The sequence below is a fragment of the Drosophila busckii genome, chromosome X, assembly GCF_011750605.1.
Source record: "Drosophila busckii strain San Diego stock center, stock number 13000-0081.31 chromosome X, ASM1175060v1, whole genome shotgun sequence".
In the NCBI taxonomy this organism is placed as follows: Eukaryota; Metazoa; Arthropoda; class Insecta; order Diptera; family Drosophilidae; genus Drosophila; species Drosophila busckii.
In genome coordinates, this window is record NC_046608.1 from 9,274,060 (window position 1) to 9,300,667 (window position 26,608).

Below are 26,608 nucleotides of genomic sequence, written 5' to 3' on the forward strand. Positions count from 1 at the left end.
CTGACTCTGGGCTCTGGGGCAGGTGGCTCTTGGCCAGGTGTGTGTGTGGAGGAAGTCGCTTTTAAACCGCAAGTGACCGACATTTTGTGTTCGTCGTCGACCAGAAATGAAAATGACTAAAACTGTGCCAGCGGAAGAAGAAGACGAACACACACACACACACAGGCACACAAACAGAAGTGTGAGTTTGAGTTTTGAGTGTGAGTGTCTCTTGCAGTTAGCATAGCAAATGCTTGGAGCTTAGCGGCGGCAGGCGGCAAGGCGGGGGCGTGGCTGCGGTGTCACTTGGTAATTTGATGAAAATGACGCTGCTCTATATTACACTTTGCGCTAATTGAAATTTTCATCATCAACAGCAGCAGCAGCAGCAGCAACGAAAACAACAACAACAATCAAAAGTTGAAGCAGCAAAAGCAAAAACTTGCTTAACATTAGCGCATTGCCCACTTTGATGGGTGGCTGGGCGGACAGCACAATGAATGACAGCACGAATTGAATAGAAATATAGTTGAGAACATAAAGTGGGTGGTGGGTGGTGGGTGAATGAGCTGGCGGAAGCTTTGACAAATTTTCGCACACACTTTTGAGTTGCAGGTAATTGATGCGCTCAAGTAAAAAGACAAATTTGAATATTGTTATTGAAATTTGATGAAATAGATGCTGATCAAAGATAGCAAATTATGTATTGGGCATAAGCGAAAATAATTAAATATATAACAAAAGGTATTGGTAATAAAAATGTTGAGTCTAGCTCAAGTTTAATATTTTTAATATATTTTTAAATGTATTTAATGCGGTCCATTCTATATAATTTAAATAAAGCAATGACTAGTAATTGAAATTTAAGCAGCTAAATATTTTAAATTAAAATACAACAGCAAAAATTATTGCGCATTTTAAATTTTTATTAAAATGCAATTTTGCTCTGCTACTTATTTTTTTTCAATTAAATTGTTTGATTGATGCTCATTTTTTTGCCAAATATTTTTAAAAATATTTGTTAACCGTAATTTAGCAATTTAAATTGCAGCTTCGATTACTTTGCATTGGCGCGCACTTTAAATTTTAGTGCATTAAATTGCTTTTAATATATTTAAGACACTTGCAGCTCCGCTCTTCATTTTTGGTAAAGTCTATTAAAATTGCTTTTAAAACAAATTGAAAATCTCGAGTGTTTGCAACGTTTTTGTGCTATAAATTCAACTCGCTTTTAACAGTTCCAAAAAATAAAATATGCTGCAGAGCTTTAGAACTTGGTTGGTACTTTACTATTTTTTGATTTTTGGAAAATTTGAATTTTAGCTTGGCAGCTGCTTTTGTTTGAGAGTGAGAGAGACAGAAATTTGCTGCAGTCAGAGACTGCAGTGTGACTCTCTAGTTTGCATTTCAATTCACAAGCTGGCGCTGCCAAAAACTTTTTATTTGAATGCACAGCAAAAAAAAAAAGAAAACAGATAAAAACAAAAAGTATTGTTGTTGTTGAAAGACAAGCAGCAGCAGCAGCAGCAGCAGCAGTGTTGTTGAAACTTGAAATTACTTAATCAAAAATTGTTTGCTCCGGCTCTGGAGCGAGACTTTAATTTACAGTTTTGTAGAAGATGAAAGCAAATATGGGGCAAAGGCTCAGAGAGCAGAGAGCAGAGAGCTGCAGCAGCTGCTTAAGCAGCATGCGGGCGACTGCGGCTGGTTATGATTTATGCCCAAGACAGTTCAGACTAATGTTGGCCATACTTTTTTTTTTCTTTGGGTCGTAACAGTTACATAATCGCACTTATTTAAAAGAAGAGCCGAACACGTATCTAATTTATGCCATCTAACAAAATGCAAACAACAAAGACCAGCACAAAAACTTTCTCACACAGCTATGCGTGTGTGTGTGTGTGTGTGTGAGTGTGTGATTTGGCTATCTATAAAACGTTTTGCTGCCAACTTTTGGCTTTGGCTTTGGCTTTTGTCTTGGCCCACACACACAAGTTTTTGTGTCTTGGGAATTTGTCGCTTACGAATTGTATCTTTTAGATACTTTCGCTCTAACCGAGCGCTTATTGATGTGCGTCAAAAATTAAATCTATATGTTCATATGACATAAATGGACAGTTTTCAAAATTATTGCTCGCAACAAAAGAAAGGAGCAAAGCAAAGGCAAATGCCGTGACAAGACAAATTGAACTTGTCGCCATTATCAGCGTGAGCGCTGAACTGAGCCAAGTCGCTCAGCTTATCCTTATCCTTGTTGTTGTTGCTGTTGCTGTTCTGCTTCAATGTTTTTTATTCACACACACACACACACACACACAAGCTCATGCATATGTGTTTCATTTTTTTTTTTGTTCACAAAGTTTGCAGCGTCTATGACAGACGAGGCGTGTAATTTGAAACTTGGCACTCGTTGAGCACACAAAAAATATATAAAAAATAAATGCTGCCAGCACAAAAATGTTAAGTTAAATTTACAACAAATAGCAACTGCGCCTTGCCTGGCAAACTAACATCAAACATCAGCACCCCAGCACATTTTTCTCTGCTCACTCAAGTGCAAACAAATATGCTCAAGTCGAAGAAATTTAACTTGAATATATTGCCAGAGCTTCAACAATTGTTTTGCTTTATTTAATATGCGAACTAAATCAAATGTCAAACTGTTCTTAATGATGTTGCATATTAAATAAGTAAATCGAACTACGTATTTGTTGTTGTTGCTGCTGATTTGTGTGCTTAAATTTAATTGCTGCTGCAAATACTCGAACTCTTGCCTACTAGAGCAAAGTAGAGACTTTGCAGCTACTAAGCCTAAGATTTGTTTTTTATTATTAAGTTTTTTGTTTTTTCGCAGCTTAGCTAGTGAAATGCTTGAGTTGCTGTAGTTAGACTAGTTACCGCGAACTAGTGTGAAATGGATTACATTCTATAGCTATAGACAACTATAATTTTATACTTAAGCTAGCAAATTTATTTATTTTGCTATATATATTTTAATTTATATTTATAATAATGCAAATTATTATGTTAAATTTATTTGCTCAGTCAAAATAGCGCAAATAAGTATGCTACATTTATTTTATTTAATTTTTGCTTCACATTATTTTATTTAAAACAGCTGTGTATAGCTGTTATAACTAAATTTGTGCGGCTCTAAGTGAATTAAAAATTAATTATTTTATGGCTATTTATTTTACATTTATTAGAAGAGCATTTTGTATATTTGGTAAATCATAAAATCACAAATTATGAAATGAAAATTTGAATAAAATAAAGTTAAAGCTATATAATTAGTTAAATATTTATATAAAAATGCGCAAATAATTATGCGACATTTATTTAAGTTAATTTTTCTAATTTTTACTATATATTATTTTATTTAAAACAGTTGTGCATAGTTGCTATAACTAAATTTGTGCTGTTAGATCTTTAACAATATTAAAAATTAATTATTTTATTGCTACATTTATAAGACAAATATTTTGTTAAAATTTTAAAATAAAAACTAGCAAATGAAAATTCCTATTACTTAATTTTTTTTAATAAAATAAAGTCTAAGCTATAAGAATTTATAAAAATGCGCAAATATTTCGTAGCTCAAATTTGTATTATAAAAATGAAAAGAATCTACAACTTATGCTAAATATGAAAAATATTTCAAAACTTAAACTCTGCACTTCGCAATTATTTGGGGCAATGCACAGTTTAAATTCAAAGTGCTGAATAAGCAAATTGCAAGATAATTATATGAAAATTATAGCGCAAACTGCTGTCATTGAATATAGTAAGCTTATCAGAGGGAAGCGATTCAAATCGAGCTCGCATATTATTTATTTAAAATGCCATTAGTTGCCGTTAGTGTAATTTCAATAATTTTAATAATTTGCTAGCCATCCAATTTAGTGTGAGAAAAGTCGAGTGTGTGTGTGGCGATAGTTGTGATTGATTTGAGAAGTCAAAGCTGCGAACTCCGAGCTCAGCTCAGAGCATTTGACAGCTGCTTGGCTTATGCATTTTTTATGAATTGTGTGTGTGGTGACCCAAATAACAATTTGCATGTACGATAAATCAGTTAGTTGAGTCGTTAGTGGCTACGAAGGGCACTTCAACAGCCACACACACACACACACACGCACACAGATACACAGCAATACATATGCATTGCTTGTAAATATTATTTGACAACAGTTTGGTCGCTTGGTGACCGCAAAAGCCAAACGACGCAGCAAGAGCAGCAGGCAGCACTCTATACATGTGTATGTGTGTGTGTGTGTGTTGCATGTGCTTGAGCACGTGTCAAGTGGCCGCCATTGTCGTTGTCGTTAAGTCGATGCTGCAACTTCAATACCAATCCCATTGCTGCTGCTGCTGCCTTACGCTACAGACATGTCCAACTGCATATGTGTGTGTTTGTGTGTGAATTTCATTTTGCACTGACTGGCTGCATTAATCAAAATGTTGAATAAGAAATGGAATTGATTTCCGCAAAGCAAATGTGCGATATTATTTAATTTTTTGATTTGCTTGCAAACGGGAAACGTTTTTCATTTTGACTTCGCTCGCTTCGGAAAAAGGTAAAAAGGCCAACAGCAGCTGCAACGAATGGCAAATAAAATGCATGAATTTCAACGAGGCGCCGCTAGTAGCAACATCATTTATTTGCATCTGAATTGGCAGGCGGGCGGGCGAGCGACTGAGCGAGCGAGCGCAGCTTGTCTATGGAAATGGAAACCAATTGCATTACGACATGGCTCAGAAATTGTTGCCAGGCATGCAAACTTTAAAAGATTTAAAGCAAAAAGCGGCAGCAGTTTAAAAATTGATAGCTTGAGCTATTGAGAGCATTGATGGCAGCTTGACTTTGCTTTTAGCAGCTGAGCGTTGCGCTAATTAAAATGCTTAGCGGCAATTGGCACTAGTGTGTGGCTTGTTATAAATTATGAGCAGCTAACGTAATGATGACGTAACGTAGCAGTTACGTAACTTGGACGTTGCAGCAGCAGCAGCAGCGCATTAAGCCAAAGCTTTCTATGTAATTGAGAGCGAGCGAGCGACTGTGTTGGCTGCTTACGCATTGGGGCACATGTTTGTGCCTCAACTCAACTTCACTGACTGTTTGTCTGTCTGTCTGACTTGCCATTAACATTAGTCGCATCAGCACGCGCAAACTTCGTAGCGCAGCAGAAATAAAATGAAAAGTAAGCAGCTCAGCGCAGCTTCAGCTTCAGCTCAGAGCAAATGGGCAGCTGTAGTTGCAAGAACCGAAACGAGAAGTCACTTTGCCACGCCCATACGCCCACACAAATGCACATGCACATGCACATGCACACACACACACTGAACCTGCTTGCCGTGTAACTATTGCTGTCTCTTTCGCTTAGGGCTTTGTCTTTAATTTGACGCTTTTGCTTGAGATTTCGAGCGTTTGTCTGTCTATCTAATTTGTGTTGAAGCATTTCATGTTTTTATTGCTTTTCATATCCTTTGCGAGTTGTTCCTGCTTATTTATTTATGTTTCCATACTCGCTCTCGCTCGCTCGCTCTGTCTTGCGCAATTCTAATGGGAATTTTTAAATTCTTGCAACATAAAGCTGTTGGCCAAGCCCCCCACTCACGCTCGTTTTGCTGTGTGTCCAGTTCTTGTTTCTTGCATAAAATGAAATTGTGTATTGCATTTTTTCGTTATATATTTTTTTTTATTATTTCGTGCTGACTCAACAAGGCGCAACTACTTCAGTTCTTTTTTTTTTTTTTTGTAGCGGATGCATGCTTGGGCTAGCCAGCCAGCCAGCCAGCCACCCACTCGCTCACACAATAGAAAATCGCAATTCGTGCTTTTTAGAGTCTCGAGCAGGCTGCAGCATAAAAATTTATGTTACATTTGCCGCAGCGCGTGCTATATAGCACTATATAGTAGATTGTGTTCGCATTGGGCTATTCAATTAAACAAATTCATATTAAGTATACGCAGTAGTGTATCAAACGATTGAATTTATGTCGCCAGCAATTGCAAAAAAACAATTTCGTTGCTTATTTATTGTTATTTTTATTTTTATTTACGACAAATAGTTTCCCGTTGCGATTTGTTGAGCACACAATGGGGCGAAGGCCTTTATCAATTTTATCTGTGAAATATTTCCGTTACATTTGCCATTATATTTGCATTAGTAGCCACACACACACGCACACACACACACACACAGCATTGCTTTTAGCTGTATAGGATCCTGCCACATACGCCAAATGAAAAGGAAAATGGCCAAAGCTTCAACAAGATGAAAGGCAAACACTCGCTCGCTCGCTCTCTTTCTCTTTCGCTCGCTCTGTTCTGTGTGTGTGAATTTTTCGTTGGTCTATTCCCATGCGGAAACTGCTTATCACACATTTCCACACAGCCACGCAAATTCACACACAAGTGCGCCAAACGAAATACAATACAAAAAAAAAAAAAGAAAAAAGGAGCAGCGCTCGCTCGCTCACTCGCTCATTCGCTCGCTCGAGCTGAGGTAAAGTAATAGCCAGAGCACAAAGAATGATGCGTAGACATGATTTCCGTGCGGTTGATTTCCCGCACCGCTTGTTGTTGCTACTGCAGCAAAACTATTTGCTATTTGCTTGGGGATTTAGTTTCGGCTATGCTGCGTATACGTAACATTTTATCTACAGCGCCGACTGGCTCAAGTGCCTGCCTGCCTGCCTGCAGTCTAAGCTGGCAGCTGCCTGAAGTAGCATGTAATTCATCTTATTCCCCAAAGACAACATCGAAGGGGGGTGGGGGGGGTAGACAACCGTAAGCTGTGAGTTTGAGGTTAGAAGCGACAGCGTGAGATTCCGTGCGACGCCAAACGGAAGCTTCAAGCCAAAGGCGTTGCCTGTCGTCGCCGTCGTCGCCGCGCTCAGCGTGTGGCTCACTCTCCATTGGGACATAAATGGCATAAGACCCACCACACTCGAAAGTCCTTGCCAGCAGGCAAAAGCAAAGGCAAAAGCAAGGCACGCGCCTCATTACGTTACGTGTACCACAACAGCCACCCACCGCCCACTCTCAACTCTTATACTTTGTCTCGGCCGCATAAAATGCGTAATGAATTTTAGATTTCACTCCAATGGGCTCTGAGACAACAAAACAGACAACAAAACACGTTATGGCCCACAGAACCATCAGCCGCAATAGCTCAGACCCAGCCCCAGCCCCAGCCCCAGGCCCAGCCCAAAGGCCTTGGACACCTTCTGGCTGCGGTTCTAAAGCAATTTGCTGTAGTCCAATCAGTTGCCATTTATTATAAAAACTCTAAGCGTAAACTAGGCATTGCTATAATAACTATAACTAATAAATATAGTTATGCAAGCAAATATTTATTTTAATATTAAAATTGCAATTTTCTTGTGATTAACTTTATTTCTCTTTTTCAAAGGCGCCAACTTTGTTCATGTTGCACACAACAGTTAATTATTATAATCAATTGAAAGCCTACATAATATTATTGGCTATTATATATATTTTATTAAATTATATGCTGCAGCTGTCGAGTGCTAGAAAATTTATTTGTTATATGTTAAAATGTTTAACAATATTGAATGAGTTAATTTAAAGACTATGGCAACATTATATCAAACTATAGATGGTGCTGAAAATTCTTATTAGTTATAAATTGTTAGTTAGCTTTATTTTATATATTGTTAGCAAGTTGCAAGTCATGCAGCTTACCCATGAATTTATTATTCATATATGGAAATTTATTAGAAAAGATTCATTCATAATTTTCATATTTAGATTTATTTATCTAACTATTTACTATTAAAAGAATTATTAATACTATGCTATATATAAATAGATAGATAGATAGATATATAGATCGATAAATAGATGGATGGATAGATAGATAGATGGAAAGTAAGATAGATGGATAAATAGATGGATAGATAGATAGATGGATAAATGGATGGATAGATATATAGATAGATAAATAGATAGATGGATAAATAGATAGATGGATAGATATATGGATAGATAGATAGATGGATAGTTAGATGGATAGATAGATGGATGGATAAATAAATAGACGTATAGATATATAGAGGGATGGATAGATAGATAGATGGATAGATATATAAATGGATAAATAGATAGATGGATAAATTGATAGATGGATAAATAGATAGCTGGATAGTTAGATGGATGGATAAATAGATGGGTGGATAGATATATGGATAGATAGATAGATGGATACTTAGATGGATAGATAGATGGATAAATAGATTAATAAATATATGTTTAAATAGAGGGATAGATGGATGGATAAATAAATAGATGGATGGATAGATAGATAGATGGATAAATAGATGGATGGATAGATGGATAGTTAGATGGTTAGAAAGAGGGATAGATGGATGAATGGATAAATAAATAGATGGATAGATATATAGAGGGATGGATAGATGGATAGATAAATATATATAGATACACTAGTGGGCATAAATATTTTGACGAAACTAAAGTTGAAGGTAATCACCAATTGAGCATTTTGTTATTGACATATTGGTAGCAATGTGTCAAGGTCTTCAAAATCTCTTTTTAATAATACAAAATTTGTCTTAACCCATTAAGTACCCATTAAAAAATGTTATCTTTTGTAAAATACAGGTTTTTGAAATAAAAAAAAATATTGGGACGCAAAAAGTTGTTAATAGTGACTACAGAAAAGTTTTTTCAAAAATCTTATTGCTTATATATTTTATGATTTTTTGAAAATTATTATTTTGTATGAGAAGTGATTAATTTTTCCTTCTTCTTAGTTTCGTCAATATATTTATGCCCACTAGTGTAGATTATTATTATTACGTTTTGTTGTTAGCTACGACCGCAACGAATTTAATTGCAGCTCTAAATAATTTTATAATATTATAATTTAAATATTTCATTTAGCTTAAGCAATTTCAGCTTAGCTTAGCAGCTTTGATTATTTTATAAGCCAAGTGTGCAGTTCGAACTGCAAAAATAAATCGTAAAATTTGCGATCTGCACTTTGCACTTGAACCCCAAACCAATTAAAATGTTTATATGTATTGGTGTAACGCGCTTACTGCAGTCTACACAGCCAAAGAAAAAAAAAAAAAAAAGCAGCAGCTGCAGTAAAAATAAATTTCGACCCATGCTCAGGGTCGTTGGCACAGGCGCCGGCAACGGCTTCAGGTTGATGCTTGGCGGTTTTTTTGGTTTTTTGGCAAACAACATTTTTCTTACTTCTAATGCCCAGAGATAAATGCAGACAAGTAGTAAAAATTCATGCGGAGCGGGCAGAAAAAAAAAAAAAAGAAAGCGCAAAGAAAATCCAACAAAAAAAAGAAGAGAAAACGAATTTATTATATACACTTTTTTTTTTTTTTGGTTTTTTGAATGTGAAAAGTTCTTTAACCCCGCAAGGCATACGTAGTGTTATTTTCAACATTTATTTTGGCACGCGTAGCGGCGCAGTGGGTTGGGTAAAGCAAATGGAAATGGAAAATGCTTGAATCGAAAATTTGTGGGCGATTTCATAGAGGCAAAAGTGGAAAGCAACGAAAAATTCGGGGCGTGGCAGTCAAATGCATTTTAGGTAAACATGGCCAACGAGCCACCCACTGGCTTAACTGGCTGCCGCCCAATTGGACGTAAATCGTGCGCAGGTTTTTCTCGTACTTTTTGGCAAGCAAATGACTGCGGCTAAGCTGCTTTGGCAAAGGTCAGCAAACTGCTGCTGCTGCTGCTGCTAACCACAAACGCCCCACCCACTGCTCCCACTGCTCACACTGCTCACACTTTAATGAGCATCATAGTTGGCTTTGGCTAACTGAGCAGTGGCCAACTGGTTTGGGGGCTGTCAGTGCGACTCTCAGTTGGAAATTAAGCAAATCGCATAGGCAAAATTTCGAACGTTTTGAACAAAACGCATTCACTCAAATTTCAATACTGTTGCAAGCGCGTGTGTGTGGCATGGACGAGCAGACAACACAGTCGATCACAATTGAGGGCGAAGCCGTTGCCAGCAGCAGCAGCGGCAGCGGCAGCGGCTCAGGCAATGGCAACGACTCAGTCTCCATCTCTGGCGGCTTAACAGCTGCTGCTGCTGCTGCTGCTGCCCCAGATGAACTGCCAGGCGTATCGGGTGTTCATTTGCTGCTCATGTGCTACGATACGGAACGTCATGTGACCTTTCATGAGGATGTTGTTGACAATGAGGGCATGAATCGACGCAAGTCCAAGTGCTGCTGCATTTACCGCAAGCCCCACAGCTTTGGCGAAAGCAGCTCCAGCTCCGATGACGAATGCGAGCATTGCTGCGGTCATCCCGAGGTGCGTCTACGCAATCGTCTGCTCAAGCAGCAAAAGAAGCAACAAAAGCAGCAGCAATCAACAGAGCAACAGCAGCAGGTTCAGCTCTGTCGCTGCAAGTGTCACAAAGCAGCGGAGCAGACACAATCTCAGTCCCAGTCCCAGTCCCAGTCGCAGTCGCAGTCCCAACCTGTGCCTGAGCTGCCTGCTGAGGTAGCTGGTGATGCAACTAGCACTAAACCTTTGGCATTTGTTGCGCCAACGCCCAAAGCTGTGCAGCATTAACTGCTCACACACACACACACACACACACGAACAGTTGAGCTGCTTATGTCAACACTCACGACTTTATTCATATTTTTATTGCAACCTTTTGCTTTCACTGCTTTGGGCTCTTTGTTTTTGCATCGAAAATGTTAAGTAAATTTCGAAAAAATGTGTCGCTAAAAATGTTGCCAAATATATTTCAGAACTTTAAATGCGAGATTTTGCTTAAAGCAATATGCTATAGTTTGATTCATTCAAATTCAAATGCAATTGAAACAAATTTAAAGCTTTAATTCTATTTGCTGCTCTGTGCATCGAAGTGGCTAATAATTAAATAAATAGCATTTAGTTATTTATTTATTAAATTATACTCTATTTTATTCGTTTAAATTCTAATGCTTATTTGCATTAAATAAATGCCAAGTCTGTTTGTTTTTTGTGCTCATCTCAAATGATTACAAATCAATATGAAGGGCATAGCAGCGACTGTTAGCTGCATAGATAGTAAATAATCTACATTAATTATATAAATCAATTGCATATATAGAATTGCTTAATAAGCTTGTGTGCCATTGGAATTTTCAATTTAAGAAACTAATATTAAGTATACGCAGCAGTAAATCAAACTATCAATTCCTTTTTCGCTGGCATTTATGTCATAAATTAATATAATAATATATAAATTAATTGCATATATAGAATAGTTTAATAAGCTTGTGTGTTATTGGAATTTTTTTTTTCTATTACCAAGAAACTAATATTAAGTATACGCAGCAGTGAATCAAACTATTAATTCCTTTTTCGCTGACATATGTTAGCAGCAATTTGCAGCTTAGTTATTTTTATTTTTATTTACAACAAATAGTTTCCCGTTGCGTTTTGTTGAGCACACAATGAAGCGAAGGCTTCAATTTTATGTGCCAAATATTTCCGTTACACACACACACACACACACAGATTGCTTTTAACTAAATCGTATTGTAACTTAATTGCAGCAAATTTCAATTAACAAATTAATATAAAAGTATTTGAAATAAATGAGTAAAAAATTAGTAACTTCAGCTCTACGATTTTCACATTTAATACCAAAGCATAACGCAAGAAATAAATAAAGTTAAACGACTTTATTCATAGTTAGCTTGCAGCTTGAATATGCCAAAAGTTTTCACGCTTGTTTTATAAATTTTGCTTTGAAGCGGCAACTGCGTGTTGAATTTTCGATTTTTATTTTTCAGTTAAGCTGCTGCTATCAGCTTTAGCTTTAGCTCGTTTGTTGTGTGTGCATTTCACATTCAGTTGAGCAGCATTAAAATTTGGCTAGTGAGGCATAAAATGTTGCATAGTTGAAAGCTTTTTAATGCAGCACAGATGAGGCAAGAGAAAAACTGCTGAGCATTGTGTGTGTGGCGGCCACGCCTACTATTGATTGATTGATTTGCAAACTTGTAAATAGATTAATGAACTGTTGAACAAACTTGCAACTTCGCGGTGGCAAAGACGCCAAATTATGCAACAATTCGTATATGCGGCAAAGCAAACAAAGTGTAGTTGCAACAAAAAATGGCAACAGCAAAATATGCAACACAGTCTGTCTCGCTCTAGCGCGCACTTTGCGGCTTTTATTTATTTATTTATTTTTTTTTGCTGCCGCCAAACTTTGAACCCTTTTGCATTTGCATGTGTGTGTGTGTGTGTGTGTGTGCTATTAAGCCACATTTTAATATGTGTATGTGTGTGTGTGTGTGTGTGTTGGTGTTGTCGGTTTTTATGAGGTCTCTTGGCGGCGCTGGCGCTGGCGCTTGATTCCGCGTCCCAAATGCTGCCAACCGCATTTGAAGTGGCTGCTGGAAATGAAATACGCCACAGCAAACAGTTGCCACACACCACACACACACACACACAGCATAACTGTCTCTCTCTCGCTCTCTTTATATATGTGTGTGTGTGTGTGTGTGGCTGTTGTTTGCAACAAATAGAAGAAATATGTGGCACACACAGCGCTGCGAGTTTGAAAACTTGGTCAATGGGTCGCGGCGTTTGAAATTCGGGACTTCAGCCGCAGCCTCCGCCTATCCCCCCACAATTCTATTTGAGTGGGTGTGGGTGTGGCCTAGTCAAGCCTTAATAGCCAGCAATATATGCATAATAAATGTTATTCAAGCTTGAGCTACAATTGCTGCTGCTGCCAAAAAGATTTTCTAGCTTTTCAATTCACTTATATTTATAGTAAATTTGTTTGTCTGCAGCTTTTCAGCTGCGTTAATGTCAATTGATGTGCTTTTCGCTGCTCGCTGCCCGCTGCCCGCTGCCCACAGCCCTCAGCTCAGGCTCAGCTGTCAATGTGAATTCTTTGCCATTTCGCTTGCTCGTTTTACAGTTCGACTCGACTCTATGTTGCTGTAGCCCTGCGCCACTCTTATGCCTTTTTGTTTTTAAATGCGTCACATAAATAACGGTAATGACAGTTGCTAGCAGCGGGGCACGTCGCCAACAAAAAAAAAAAAAAAGGAAAAACAAAACGCAGAGACAAAATCGAAATCGAATTCGACACAGGCAGGCAGCAAACCAAGATGTGACCCCAACACACACACGCACGCACACACATGAGCAATTGTATTCAATGTATTCATTGTCGATTACATAAGCTTGAAAAACAAAACAAAGCGTCGAAGCACAAAGCAAATTTTTACGCTTTAGAGCTTCCAGTTATGAGTTGAGAGTCGAGGGCGCCTTTAACTTAATCAATGGCCTCAGACTCTGACTCGGCCTCTTTTCTCTCACTTACACTGCGCAAAATGATTTAAAAAGCACTTAAGTGGAAATTAAAAAGAAATTATTCACTTTGACACATTTCACTTTGCTGCAGCAGCAGCAACAACAACAACGACAACAATAAATGACGCACATACCACAGCAACCATTAGCCCTTTCTCACTCACACACACACACACACACAGACACACACACACACACACAGTCAACGTAGCGCAGAGCACTTTGCATTGGCATAATTTTTGCGGTTTGCCTCATTATTTGTGTCCATTTCCAGTAACTAAGTGGGTGGCTTGTCTCTCTATGTGTGTGTGTGTGTGTGTGACCACAATAGTTACCCCTGTTATTGTCCACTTGCTGCCTTTTAATTGTGGCTTATTGTCAGCAGCAGCAGCAGCAGCAACTTGCTCATTTTTTCTCACATTTTTCACTCTCTTTGCTTTGCCTTGTCAGTTGAGGCTCCAGCTGTCCATCTGTCATTTGTGGCATTTCACCGCAATATTTAGCATTATTTTAATTGTTTATTAAAACCTCAGAGTGCCAAAGGCGTCACAAAGGTGTCAGCAGCTCTGTCTTTGATACCACCAAAGCTTTTATTAAATTCAATTATTTCAATGGCATTTGAGCTATTCAAAGCTTGTTTACAATCGAAATATTTGCGAATTGCTTTTAAGACAATTAAAATGAAGCATAAGTGACAATTGATGGCTTGAAATCAATGAAAACATTTTTGCAAACTTTATATGCGTATTGCTGAAATTACGCATACGCAGCGTTCAACAAAAATAGCAAATTATAAATTATTTTAATTAAAAACAGTCTCAACTGAAATCAGCTAACAAAAATATTAAGTATACGCAGTGTTGAGCTTCAAACTATTAGCAGCTGACAATTATTTATTAAATGATTGTTTATTTATTAAATTAAATTGGCTGGTCCTGTTACTTTAATTTAATTGAAAAGTTTAGCAATTTACGCGTTCAGTTTGCTATCAATTGAGGCTAGTGCTCGAATTGAGGCAGAGAATTCTTAAGTGGCGGCGTCTAAATTTAAATACAAATATATAAATATTAAAGCAATTTAATTTTAATTTAGCTGCATAAAAAGCAAATGAAATTTGTGTATAAATGAAAAACGGCAGTGACAATTGCATAAATTTATTATAAATATTTGGTATTTGCCTAAGTAGCAGAAATGAAATTTTATTTGTTAGCTATTGGCATAAATATCACGTATACGTAGCCGCAGCAGCTACATAATATTTTGCCCATTTAATTGTATATTTGTTGCCGCTCGATTGTTCGCACATGTGTGTGTGTGTGTGTGTGTGTGTGTGTGTTGCTGTTGTTGTGAGCCAGGCAATAATATTTGTTGCTCCCTAACCTCACGCAGAGCGACAGAGAGAGAGAGAGCGAGAGAGACAGAAATGTATGTACTGCAAAATTATTGACATCTAAATTACAAGACTCTGCAGCAGTGTGTGTGTGCGTGTGTGTGTGTGTGTCATGTGCTTATGGCTTTGTTTGCGACGTGCCCTGCTTTGCTTTAATGCCCGCCGCCGCCTCTGCCGCCGCCATCGCCGCAGCACAATCAGTTACAGTCTCAGCTGTCAATAGATTGTTGACATTTTTCTTTATATTTTCATATCTCATATACGCACACACACACAGAGAGAGAGCGGGTGTGGCAATCAGTTGGTGTGAGCGCAATTTTGTTGCCCACTTTTTGTGTTTACTGCTTAAATCTGCCAATTTACTCGTTTACGTTTAGGCTCAGAGTCTCAGCTCCAACTCAGAGGCGCAGTAGTGGGTGGCGTGGGTGGTTGGTTGGGGCGTGTGTTATATATTACACGTATGTCGTGACAGCGGCACACTTTGTGCGCTCTCTGTGTGTGTGTGTGTGTGAGCAAATTAATATCTGTGTCATTTTTTTTTTCGCCTTTTCCTTTTTTTTTCTTTGCTGGGTTAATAAGGCTAAATTGAGAGAATGTGCGACGCACTTAATTATCATCATATTTATTGTCTATATTTATGGCTCGAACGTTAGTCGCAGTGGGTGGTGGGCGTAAGTGGGCGCACTGTACTTTATGACGTAGCTAATAATGTATGCAATCATTATTTATGCTCCCTGAACTACTTACTGCAGCTTTAACTTGCTAATTTAATTTCAGTCCACTGCTAGTTGTCTAATCTCATTGAATGACGCGGCACAACTTGCTGAGCTCACTGACTGACTGACTGACTGACTTACTGACATTTGCAGCTTTAGCTTTGAGCTTCAAATGTTTAATCAATCATTTGGTTGCTCTGCAAGTTTCTTTGCTATTTCTTCTTGTTTGTTTTTCAATTTCAATTTAATGGCTGCTCAGCATGTTTTTTGATTTCAATTAATTTTTTTGTGAGCCTCCCAGCGGCGGCTGCAGCGGTCACAAAAGTTTGCAACTGATATTAAGTATACGCAGCTTAAATATTTGCTGAGAACCTAAAACAACAAACCATCAATTATATCAATGCATACAAGCATTCAATCTATCCATCATCCAGTTGCATGTTGTGTGTGTGTGTGTGTGTGTGTGTGTGTGTGTGTTTGTTGTCCAAAAGTTCAAATAAAATCTGTGTTTAAATTATGCTCGAGCAGCAGCAGCAGCAGCGACATGTTTTGCTGTTTGCACAACCTTAAGACAATGACAAGCAGCAACAGCAACAGCAACAACAACAACAATAAGCTTTATAATAATAATGCAAACTTTGTGACTGGGACTGTGACTGGGGCTTGGGCGCACAGGTGCACAAAAGTCGCAGCAACAAAAGCAAAACGTGAAGCGCAAAACAAAAAACAATTTACATAAGAAAAAACGTCAAGACTTTCGAATTGCGGCAGCTGTCTACCCCCCACACACACACACACACAGCCCATGGGCATGAAAGTCTTGAGAAAGTGTTCGCAGGGGTCGACGACACACACACACACACAGACAGACAGACAGACAAGACTCTTCGACTCAGGTAAATGTATGCATGATCATGTCTGGATTAACTTAATGAAAGCAAAGAGTGCAACAGTAACAACAACAACAACAACAACAACAACTTTGTAACAGTTACAACAAGTTGAAGCTACAAGAGCAACGACTGCAAGAACAGCTGATGGCTAAAAATGTTAACAACGACAGCGAAACGATGAAAAATGCTGTCACGGCAGCGCTAAGACGCTGACAACGTCTACAAAGCCACACACACACACACACAGACAGAGAGAGCGACTTGCCTTAGTATGTGTGTTGTATACTCTTTAGCTAAAAGAGTTTATGCAATCATTGAATTAGTTTGTTTAAACAATTCAGCTGCAGCTTTTGATAACAAAAATAACTCAAAGTATCTCAAATCTAATTAATTTGCTAAATTTTTTGTTAATTTCTTTAAGTGCGACTTTTGGCTTGTTAGTAAATAAGCTTAAACTGCTTGCTATAATAGAAAATTTTTAAATATTCTTACTAAAATCAAATGTTTCACTTTGAAATTGCAAAGTTCACTGCAGTCAAAGTTCGCCTATAAAACATTTTTGAAATGCACTTCGTATTGAATTTAAGAATATTCGGTATTTAATTTATAATTATGGAATTTAAGCACAGTCGGAATTGAATTTGAGTATATTTGCTATTGAATTTATTGAACTTTGGCAATGCATTTGAGAATATTCTAGATTGAAGAATATTCAGTATTCAATTTACATGAAATTTGAAGCATAATCGGGTTTGAAAGTATTCGCTATTGAATTTAAATTGGCGATTGCATTTGAGAATATTCTAGATTGAATTTAAGAATTGAATTTAAAATATGTTCGGTGTGGAATTTAAGCACAATCGGAATTGAATTTGAAAATATTTGCTATTGAATTTATATTTGGCATTGCATTTAAAAACTACTCTAAATTGAATTTAAGAAGTTTATGGATTTAATTTATAAATATATTCGTTATTGAATTTAAGCACGGTCGGGATTTATTTATTTATTTATTCGCTATTTAATTTATTGCATTTATATTTGGTATTGCATTTGAGAATATTCTAGATTGAATTTAAAAATATTCGATATTTAATTTATAAATATATTTGGTATTAAATTTAAGCAGAATCGCGTTGAATATAAAAATATTCGCCATTTATCTTGAATATTCAGTATTTTAGTTGAGAATATTTAAAAATATTTGGTATTAAATATAAGAATAATCATTATAAATTTAAGATTGGTACTAGATGGAATTTGAGAATATTCGGCAACGATATTAGCCTAATCGAGATTGAATTTGAAAATATTTATATTGGTGATTGCAATATTCTAGTCAATTTTTAAGAATATTTGGGAATAATTTATTCGGTATTGAATTTAAGCATAATGGGCATTGAATATGAAAAAATTCGGTATTAAATATAAAAAAGGATTTTATAATTATTGGCATTAAATTTAGCAATAATCCAAATTAAACTTAAGCATATTCAGAATAGATAAACGCGCGTATTTCGAACTTAGCTGTATCATAAGCTATATCATACTTGAGCTTATTTGTTTGCCACAAATTTATGCGTTATGCCTTTTTTTTTGCAGTGTATACAGTATCAATGGCACTTATTGTATTATCAATTAAGCATTGTTTGATTTCTTTCAAGCTCAACGAAGCTTTGTGTGTGCGCCGCCTTAATTAATTCACATTTAAATACGCATTTGCATAATTTTTATTTTTAAATTAATTAATTTTTGTTTATAACTGAAGCTTACTGCATTTCAAAGTGCGAGGCAGTTTTGCAATTAAATTGCATAACGCATACGCAGCGTATGGCAGCGCAAATTGCAAATGCAACGTGCCAAAGCAAATTTTTTATTATTTTTTTGTGAGTAGAGCAGCAACAATGCGGCTACAACTTAGCAACGTAGACTGCAGTGCAAAAACATGTGCATGTGTGCATGTGCATGTGTGTGCATGTGTGTGTGTGTGTGTGTGTGTTGACATGATGACGGAAACATGCAGCAGCAGCAGCAGCAGCAACAACAACAACATTTAAAATCCTTCAGCGCGGCGCGTCTTTGTCCTTGTCTAACATGCAGACAGACGTAGCTGCTGCTGCTAAGATTTACTGAAAGTTTACAGCAGCAGACAGTGTTGTGTGTATGTGTGTGCTGTGGCCTTATAAATTGTCTATGTGCGTGGGCCAAGGTGTAGTCGCTAGTGGCAAAGACAAGCTCATGACAGCAGCAGTAAAGCACTTTGTTCTTTCTCTTGGTTGCTGCTGCTGGCGCTGACACTGCAGCAATCGACGGCAGCAGCAGCAGCACGAAACACGTTAAGCGCATTGCCCATTTGTGCCACATCATGAAGCAGCCATGAAGCAGCAAAGAAATGTTGGCCCAAGCTTAGGCTTTAGCTTCGAGAGCGAGTGCAGCTCAAGCTGGGAAAGTCTAAAGCTGCAGACAGCTGCCCAAAGTTGTTCAATATTGTAAATGTGCTTTTGCTATAAATCGCACACCACATTGACAGTCGGACGGACAGACAGACAGACAGACGGACGGACAGACAGTCAGCACATTAAGCTCACAAGCATATTCAATTGATTAGTCTCGATAAGGTTGATCGATGATGCCAGCAGCAGACATGACTCTTGATTGGCTTGCATTTATTTAAATATTTTATATATATTTTATCAAAAATCAGTTGCAAAATTTCAACTAAGCAACAAATTTTGACTGTGCTGAGTGTGAAAAGTTGAAAGAGCTAAGCGCGCGTCTATTTTTTATAGTTAAGCATTATAAAATTATATTGAAATATTCGTAACAAAAATTATTCGTCACTGTCTAAACTACGATTCGTTATTAAGCTTCAATATAAAACTAGCTCAAGCTTAACTTTAGTTTTATTTATCTATTTGCTAATCAGCAACTAAAACTCAACTCGTATATTTTACACATAAATGAAGCTTAGCTTGCAATTAAACGAAACTGCACATAAATTCGAAATATATTCGAAAAATTGCTTCTGCTGCTTTCCACAGAATTTCAATATCAACATTTTAGTTTGCAAGCTTAGTTTTTTACTATCAACTTGCAATGAAAATTGATATTGAAATTCTATAGCATGCGAATTTAGCAATCATTGCAACTTTACTTTTGTTTATATTCAAATTAAAGAAATTAAGTTCGTTTTGCTTTGCACTGAATTATGCGCTCATAAGTATGCAACATTTTTCAACTAACTATGAAATGACGCTTATAATATCGAAATTCATTTGATTGCCTATCAAAGTCTGTTGCATCAAATTTAATAATTTGCTTTTTAAGCTAAAAGTTCATTTTCAGCCACTTTGAGTCGCACAATAAACTTCAAGTTTATTGCTTTGATTATTATTTGCGCTGCGTTTTGCAATCTGCCATCTTTTCAATTGCGCATAAATATTTATTTGTTTTCGCTCTTGAAATTGACTGCGGATGTCACAATTAAACTGCATGGAGAGCATGTTAATGGCAGTAGAAAATATCTTACTGCCATTTAGCTAAAGCTGCAGCACGAACTCTGTGGCCGGAGAACTTGAAAGCAATTAAGATTAATTTCGCATAAACTTTGCCCACCCAAGTACACAAACAGCGACGACGCATGTGTGTGTGTGTGTGTATGTGTGTGTGTATTTGCTTTGGCAAACAAATTAACTACTCGCGATTGTTTTACACGTCATCTTGAGCATTGTCGATGGCTGGCGACCAGTTAAGACAATGTGCACGCAGCTGAGCACTTGCTGTCTACAATGTTTGTCTCTCTCTGTGTGTGTGTGTGTGTGTATTTGTTTTATGCCAGCCATTTAACAAGTTTATGGCTTTATTCAGGCAGCTGAGCGCGCCGCGCTCTGGTGTGAGCGCCAAATGAGTAAACTTGAGCTCAAGCTGACTGCAAAATTGTTTCAATTAAAAGCTCAACAACAACAGCAACGATGAGCGACAGCAGCAGCAGCAGCTCTGAGCGCTGAGCGCTGAACATGAATAAGCAGCGAAAGTGCCTCAAGTACATATTTATATATTTGACTTTTGTGAGCGAACTCTTTAGCATATTATGAGCTGAGTTTAATAACTAAAATATATGTAAGCGAGTGAGCGACTGTGCAGAGCGACGAGCAGGAATTATGACAAATGCTAATTGCCAGCCAAAAAGTTTGCAAATTAGTTTTGTTGCAACGCCGGCGTCAGCTCCGTTAGCAAGACAATTATTTTGATTAAAGTGCTGCTGCGTATACTTGATATACACACACACACACGCAGATAATTGTTGCAGCTTAAAGCTACGCCGCTCGCTGACTGTTGTGGCTGCTTTGCTTTTGTTTGTGGCACGACAATTGCAAACGCTGAGGCGAAGTATTAAACCCGCAGCCAGCGCCAGCAAAGCGCAGCTTGAAGTAAAAGTAGAAGTAACAGCAAAGACAACAAATGCCGCATGCACGTGACTTGCCGCAGTCACCACCCTCCACCCAGCTGCTTGTCGCTGCTTTTGTGCTCAACATGCAGCTTTGGAGTCGAGTGTTCAGCTGGGAGCAGCAGCAGCAGCAGCAGTTGCAACTGCAACAAGAATAACAACCAGAGAACTTTGCTTGAGTTGTTTGTTTTTGCTTTGTCGTGTGTGTTGACACATTTTTTGTAAAACATGCCACACATGCATTTGTCTCTCTATGTTCTTCACTCTTTCTCTTCGCTCTCTTCGCTTGCAAAACCGGAAATTGCAAATGCAACAAGATGTTCTGCGGGAGTTGCCACTAACACAAGCAAGAATTACAGCTGCAACAATCAAAACAGCAGCAACAAAGCTTAAAATTCCGACTGCTGCTACAGAAAAAAAAAAACACAAAACAAAACAAACATCAACTGGAGAATCAAGCATGTTGCGTATACTTTGAGCTAATGCCCCGCACAACGCGCAGCATTCAACATTTCAAGCTTTTAAGCAAACTATAGACAAAAACTATAGAATTTTTGCCATACAAATTTTATAACGGCTTTATAAATATTAGCAATAAATGAATTGAATTGTTTTCGAAAAGTTTCTTCACTTAAGCGATTTGCATTATTTTTATATCAAATCAAAAATAACTTTATGCATAGCTGAGTATTTTATTTATTTTTATATAAATTTCATTGTTGCTTCGATAAACAAATGAATTAAGTAGACGCATCTATTCAAATTTGTACAAGCTTTGCTTGTATTTACTATAAAAATTACGTATACGTATTTATATATAATATTTATACATTTTTAATATATAAGCAAGTGAATTAAGTAAACGCATATACGCAAATTTGTAGCTTCAAACCAGTTTTACATGTATTTAATATTAAAATTGCGTATACGTAATTTTTTATAAATGTACCACTGTCTCAACATAAGTTTGCTTATCGAAATATGCAAAACAAGCAACAACAAACTACTTTAATTAACAAAAAAAGGCACAAAAATGCGCACAAAAGATTATTAACAATTATTTTAAGTTGCGTTATTTTTATATCCAACTGCAACTAAATCATAATCAAGTAATTTTTATCCAATTTTGTAAGCGATTGCTTCAACTATTTATACAAATTTCATTGTTGCTTGGCTAAACAAATGAATTAAGTAGACGCATCTATTCAAATTTGTTGCCTTCATGCAATTTTTTGCATATTACGTATACGTAACAAAAGCAATTGCCTCAACTTAAGTTTGCTACATAAAAATATGAAAACAAGCATTCAACAAACTATTTTAATTAACAAAAAAAATTCACAAAAAACGCACTCACATCAAAAGTTTATTAATAATTATTTTAAAATGCTTTGGCACTAACTCATAATTGTGTTTACTTTTAACCACAATCAATCAATTAGTTATTGAAAAAAAATCATTTTAAAATTATCATTACAAATATAATTTAATTGATAAGTCATAATAGTTGAACAGCTCTAATAAAAAAAGATTGTATAGTAAATTCCATTGAAAAACAAAAGCGCATTTGCTGCTGTGTCAATCATAATAAAATCAAATAATCAAAGCAAAAAATAAATGTTGAGCTAAGAATGAAATATGTGAAATTATTTGACAGCTATTTGGCAATATTTCAATTGAATGCAGCTTAACAAAAAGGCAAGCAATGAAATCAATACAAAATATTTGTAACAGCTTGAGTTTGATTTTATATAATTCGTTTGTATTTAAAGTCACAACTAAGCGAATTCAACTTAAAGTTGCAACTTGCAGCTTTGCTTGTTTTCATGCTACGCTACGTGTGTGTGTGTGTGTGTCTGTGTGTGTGTAATGTTTTGTTTGTTTTGTTTTCGCAGCACTTTTGCAAAATAATTGCATTATTGTTTTTAATTAAACATTGTTAGCACAATGTTTGCAGCACTCGCTTGTTCACCAAAAAAAATTTTCGCTTACGCCGCAAAGTAGCAACACGTTATATACGTGTGTGTGTGTGTGTGTGTGTGTGTGTAGCCTCAAGCAGGTCGTTGGCCAGTCGTTCGCTCTTGCTCTGTCGCAGTCGCTGTCGCTGTCTCTGTCTCTGTCTCTGTCTGTGGCGTTTGCTTTCTTTGGCCTCATGTACGCCGTGGGCTGCGCAACTGCATCAACAACTTTTTAACCAACTTGCCAGGGCTGAGGCCAGGCTAACAAGACCGCAGCCAGCAGCAGCAGCAGCAGCAGCAGCAGCAGCAGCATATGCATGAGAGTTTGAGGTTACGGCTGCTGTAGCTGCTGCTGAGGATGAGCACGACAAGCAAGCAAACTAACTAACTCGACGCTTGCCACTTGTAATGTACCGTTATTGTTGCCAAACAGCGACAGAGCGACAGAGCGCACAAGCGTAAGCGAGATAGCCGTACGCTTGAAGTTTTGCTTTGTCCGCGAAATTATTTCATTTTATTTTCTATATATTTTTTGCTCATTGCTAAAAACTTCAACTGCACAGATTTTTGGCCAAGCGCTGTTAATGCAACTCGCCGCAGTTGCTGCTGCTGTTGAACGCTTTATGGTTGTTGTCGTCAGCGTTGCGGTTGGTCCATTTTAGTCTGCTCGTGTGTCTGCCAAGTTTTTATGCCATGCAGCTAAATAGTTGGTAACTTTTTCTTTTTTTTATGCCCGCGCACAAATTGGCAAAGCTTTTTACTGCCCCCACCCCCCCGCGCCTGCCTTTGACAACTTGTCGCCCAGCGGCGACGAACTTTTTCGAATTGTCCAGTCGCTTTTAATAAAAACTCATTTTAATAAAACTAAGACAATCATTTTCTTCTTCAGTTTGCTTGGCTGACGCCGCCGACGCCACTACAACTGCTTTTATGCGCTTTTACATTTTTCTTATTTCCGCGCGTTGTTTGCCCAACAGCAGCAGCAGCAGCAGAAGCAGCAGCAGCAGCAGCAGCAGCAGCAGCAGCAGCAGCGTTGGCAACACTAAAATTAAGTGTTCGTGGTTTGACTTTGTTGTTTGCGCTGAACTTTTTGCATTTTTTATTTTATTTTTTATGCATAAGCTAACAGTAAATACAGACTAAGCGAAAGAGACTCTGAGCGACTGCAGTTTGAAATGTTAAGCGACAATTTAGTAGTAGCGCTGCGCACATAAGTATGCTATGAAAAGTATTAGCAACTTGCTATTATAATAAATACAGTACACATTGATTGCTGCTTGTGTGTGCGTGTGTGTGTACTATAATTATGTATGTAGCTGCATAAATTATGCATGCGTGTGTGTGTGTATATTACGCATACGCCAGGTAGTGCAATCAGTGTGGGCCAAAGTGCGCGCAGCTGCTGCTCCTTAGCAGTTTGACTTTTGACGTGCATTTATTGCACTGCTAGGCACACACACACACACACAAAAGTGTGAAAACACACACACACACACACATGCATAGAAATGTAAATGCTTACACTGCAATAGCAATTTTCAATAACTGCGTCTGCTTGACTTCACTGCAACTCCCACTTGACAGCCACGCCCCACTGTGCAACGCCCCGCCCTTTTGTGCGGCCTTGTAAGTTGGCCACACGCTTGTGCTTGTTTATCATTTATTACGAGCGAGCGCCACACATAAAACTTTTCTGTTCTGCTCTGTTCTGTTCTGTTCTGTTCGTTGCCTTTGCTGTTTTGTTTGCTTTGCGCATTGCCTACACTTTTATTTATTTTATACATTTTTGCATATTTCATTATGGATGTGCCAACGATATGTATGCTTAAGCAAATACACACACACACATGTATTTATTTTTTCTATGCTTGCTTCTTGTTTGCAGCTTTTTTGCTACGCTGACATTTTTGCCAGCAATGTTATGTACACAAGTGTTAAAGCGCTTAAAGGGTTAAAGGCAGCGTAGGCAAAAAAATCATTAAAAGCAAAACGAAACTTGCAAATACACTAACCAAAAAGCGTTTGAACTGGAATCAGCTAAAATAATGCTAGAGCATTCGCCTAGTCAAGTTACAACTAAGCGCAGCTGCTTAGCCGCCAGTGTTGTGCATTTTAGCTATTTTATAGCTAAGCTTAGCTATAACAAAATTGCAACAAATTGTGCTTATTTTTAAATTTCTAACATTTTTTTTAGTTTACAAATTTTATATTAAAATTAAATTAAATTCTTTTGTGTGTTGTTTGCCTTGTAAATATTTTAAAATAATTTCAACTAAACAAATATTATTAAAAATAATTTAATACGTAAGTTCTTGTGTTCAATAAACTAAAAACTTGCACGTAGTTATTTTATTTATAGAAAAGTTCGTCACAACAAATTTCTTTTCTTTTCCATTTATTTAAATCGATTTAGCTACGAAATTTGTGGCAACACTGCTGCTGCTGCTGCTGCTGCAACAAGACTCTTGCCACTTGCCAAAGGTGGCAGCAAGACATGCCGCATATGCATATATAGCATATATATTTATACAGTTAGTTGCAACTTGTAACTTGCTGTGAGTGCAAGAAAGTTCATTTACCTTTTGGTCGTCGTTTATCTAAAATGCTGCAGTGGGAAATGTGTAATTGTCTATATGCTGTTTTGTATACAGACACACAGAGAGAGAGAGAAAGAGAGAGAGAGAGTGAGAGGGAGAGTGAGAGAGCAAGTGCAATTTACAAGTGCCAAGTTTACTTCAATGCTTTAAGCTTTAGCGCAGCTGAACTTGAGACTAGCAACTATATTAAGCTGCTATTTAATTTAATTTTATTATAAAGTATTTGTAATCAGCATTTGATTGCATTGCCTAAAAATCAATTAAATTGTTTGCTTTGTGTTTGGCTTGCAAACAAATCAAATTTTAATTAAATTCAAAGCAAAGCTTTGTAACTAATTTTTGTACACTGGTGTAAAATGAATGCAGCAAACAGTCTTGAGTCACAGTGTGACAAAATGCATTTGCAGCTGCTCCCCCCCGCGCGACTTTCGTTAGTTCAGCTCACGATTTGGTGCACCCAATCGACCCATAAACCCAGTTATTTACTTAGAAGCGCCTTTTAACTATTTTATGCTGTATTTTCTTTTTTTTTTTGCTATTCTTTGTTTCTCTTTTGCTTCTCGTCGGCGGCGTCGGCGGCTTTTTGCATTAAATCAACGCCGTCAACAATAATCAACAATGCAGCGGAAGTGCAAGCGAGATAGCAATAGCCTGCTGCGTTTGCAATAAAAACGACACCGCCCCCACCCACACCCAAACAGCGCCCAACGCGCCCACTTGGCAACCAATTTCAATTGCAATTCGAACTCCAATACTAGAGAATTCGTTTCAATTTGTTGCGCCCCAATGTAAACCGCAAAATGAGGTGAGCGGCAAACCACCCACCACCCACTCACGCTTGCTGCATTGATTCGCGCACATGCAAATAAGGTCAACGTACGAGCTATAACCTATATCTATCTCCTTCGCACGCGAAATCAAAAGTGCGCGCCAGCTGAAGCTCAAGCTAAAGCTATAGCTGCTTTATTGGTAGCATCGGCTAATTGTTAAGCCCCGTTTAAGACAAAAATCAACAAATAGCTGCTGCTGCTGGGCGTGGCAATGAGCAAGGGCGTAGCAAAAAAAAAATGCACGAACGTGGCCAATCAATAAACTCGTTCAATTGCTATTGCCCAACAAACAAACAACAAGAGCCAAAAGCAAATCGCTTCACTTGGTTAGAGCTTGGGGAGGGGGTTGGGTTGGGTGGGTGGTTATTTTTGCATGCCACGCTTTTGCACTTGCTGTGTTGTCTGCTTTGTTTAGAGCGAAATTGGGGCAACCAAACAGTTCGC

The 26,608-nt window shown here is 37.5% G+C and overlaps 2 protein-coding genes across 4 annotated transcripts in view; both read left to right on the forward strand.

The window, feature by feature from the left end:
- Nucleotides 1-26,608, forward strand: part of LOC108606320 (innexin shaking-B) — a 124,602-nt gene that overhangs the window by 24,893 nt on the left and 73,101 nt on the right. The gene's annotated exons all lie outside the window — the stretch shown is intronic.
- Nucleotides 9,831-10,771, forward strand: LOC108606322 (type 1 phosphatases regulator ypi1). Its single transcript, XM_017996336.1, has one exon. It carries the CDS (start codon nt 9,953-9,955, stop codon nt 10,574-10,576), a length of 624 nt encoding a protein of 207 aa, XP_017851825.1. The 5' UTR covers nt 9,831-9,952; the 3' UTR covers nt 10,577-10,771.